Source organism: Coturnix japonica, unplaced genomic scaffold, assembly GCF_001577835.2.
Source record: "Coturnix japonica isolate 7356 unplaced genomic scaffold, Coturnix japonica 2.1 chrUnrandom553, whole genome shotgun sequence".
Lineage (NCBI taxonomy): Eukaryota > Metazoa > Chordata > Aves > Galliformes > Phasianidae > Coturnix > Coturnix japonica.
Window position 1 is genome coordinate 45658 of NW_015439933.1, and position 1957 is coordinate 47614.

At 48.2% G+C, this 1957-nt stretch overlaps 1 protein-coding gene across 1 annotated transcript in view; it reads left to right on the top strand.

The window, feature by feature from the left end:
• The window catches only part of LOC107307343 (chromodomain-helicase-DNA-binding protein 8-like), a 24135-nt gene that overhangs the window by 7416 nt on the left and 14762 nt on the right, over positions 1–1957 (top strand). Inside the window, exon 2 of the mRNA XM_015850842.2 lies at positions 800–933. Within this exon, the coding sequence (XP_015706328.1) occupies positions 800–933 (134 nt within the window). The remainder of the gene's footprint in view (positions 1–799; positions 934–1957) is intronic.

A 1957-nucleotide genomic window follows, 5' to 3' on the forward strand; every position in this document is an offset into this window, starting at 1 on the left:
AAAAAGGTGCCGAGGAGAAGATTTTATCCGAGTTCCGCGACTCGTGCCCCCACCACGTTCCCCACGACTTCCACCTTCAGGCCATGCAACGCCACCCAACCTCATTAACGTTGGGTTGGACCCAAAATCCCACTATTTAGCCCCAAAAATTAATGGGATCGGGTTATAGGTCTTATAGGGTTTCGGGTATTATGGGGTCTTCCATCCCCATCGCTACCCAAAATCATTAGGAAGATAAAGTCTAAGGTTCTCCAATGCCACCCGACCTCATTAGTGGTGGGTCGGACCCAAAATCACCCTATTTAGCCCCAAAAATGAATGGGATCGGGTTATAGGGTCTTATAGGGTTTCGGGTTTTCTATCCCTATCATTACCCGAAGTCTTTGAGGATATGGGGTAGAAGGTTCTCCAATGCCACCCGACCTCATTAACGGTGGGTCGGACCCAAAATCCCACTATTTAGCCCCAAAAATTAATAGGATCGGGTTATAGGGTCTTATAGGGTTTCGGGTTTTCTATCCTTATCATTACCCGAAGTCTTTGAGGACATGGGGTAGAAGGTTCTCCAATGCCACCCGACCTCATTAACGGTGGGTCGGACCCAAAATCACCCTATTTAGCCCCAAAAATTAATAGGATTGGGTTATAGGGTCTTATAGGGTTTCGGGTTTCCTATCTCTATCATTACACAAAGGTCTTGAGAAGATGGCGTAGAACGTTCTCCAACCCCAATTAATCCCATTTCCTGATTATTCAGAGCCTGAAATGACCCAAAATCTCCCGTTTTAACCCCAAAAAGGTGCCGAAGAGAAGATTCTATCCGAGTTCCGCGACTCGTGCCCCCACCACGTTCCCCACGACTTCCACCTTCAGGCCATGGTTCGTTCGGCCGGAAAATTGGTTCTTTTGGACAAACTGCTGCCCAAACTCAAGGCCGGGGGGCACAAGGTGCTGGTGTTCTCCCAGATGGTGCGATGCCTCGACATCCTGGAGGATTACCTCATACAGAAGAGGTTTGGGGCAAAATTAATGGATTTTGGGGTTTTTCGGGTTCTATAGGGTGTTATGGGGTCGGTAGGAGCCAACACGTTGAGTTTTGGGGTTCTTTGGGGTCTATAGGAGCTTTGGTGCGATGCCTCGACATCCTGGAGGATTACCTCATTCAGAAGAGGTTTGGGGCAAAATTAATGGATTTTGGGGTTTTTAGGGCTCCTTGTTGGGTCTTGGGTTTGGTAGGACCCCAGTGTGTTGAGTTTTGGGGTTCTTTGAGGTCTATAGAAGGTTTGGTGCGATGCCTCGACATCCTGGAGGATTACCTCATACAGAAGAGGTTTGGGGCAAAATTAATGGATTTTGGGGTTTCTTGGGGTTTTTTGGGGTCTTTACTGGGCTATAGGGTCAATAGGAACCCAGTGTGTTGAGTTTTGGGGTTCTTTGGGGTCTCTATAGGGTCTTGGGTTTGGTAGGACCCAACGTGTTGAGTTTTGGGGTTCTTAGGAGTTTTGGGGTCTTTAGGATCCAACGTGTTGAGTTTTGGGGTTCTTTGGGGTCTCTATAGGGTCTTGGGGTCGGTAGGACCCAACACGTTGAGTTTTGGGGTTCTTAGTTCTTCTGGGGCTCTAATAGGGTCTTGGGGTCGGCGGTAGGCCACATAGTTCTGTTGGGTTCTTTCCTTCTCGGGTTTCTATCGGTTTAGGGGTCGGAGGACCCAACCGTTGAACGTTTCTTTTGGGGTTCTTAGGGGCTTCCTGTAATTGGGTTTGAAGTCAGTAGGACGGCGCGGACGTGTTCGAGTTTTGGGTTCTTTGGGGTTTATATGGGTTATGCGGCGTCAATAGGAACTCGTGTTGATTTTTGGGGGTTTTTGGGTTCTATAGGTCTTTTGGGTCTTTTTTTAGGCCCACGTTGAGTTTTTGGGGTTCTTTTGGGGTTAGGGGGTATGACAGTCTTAGAAACA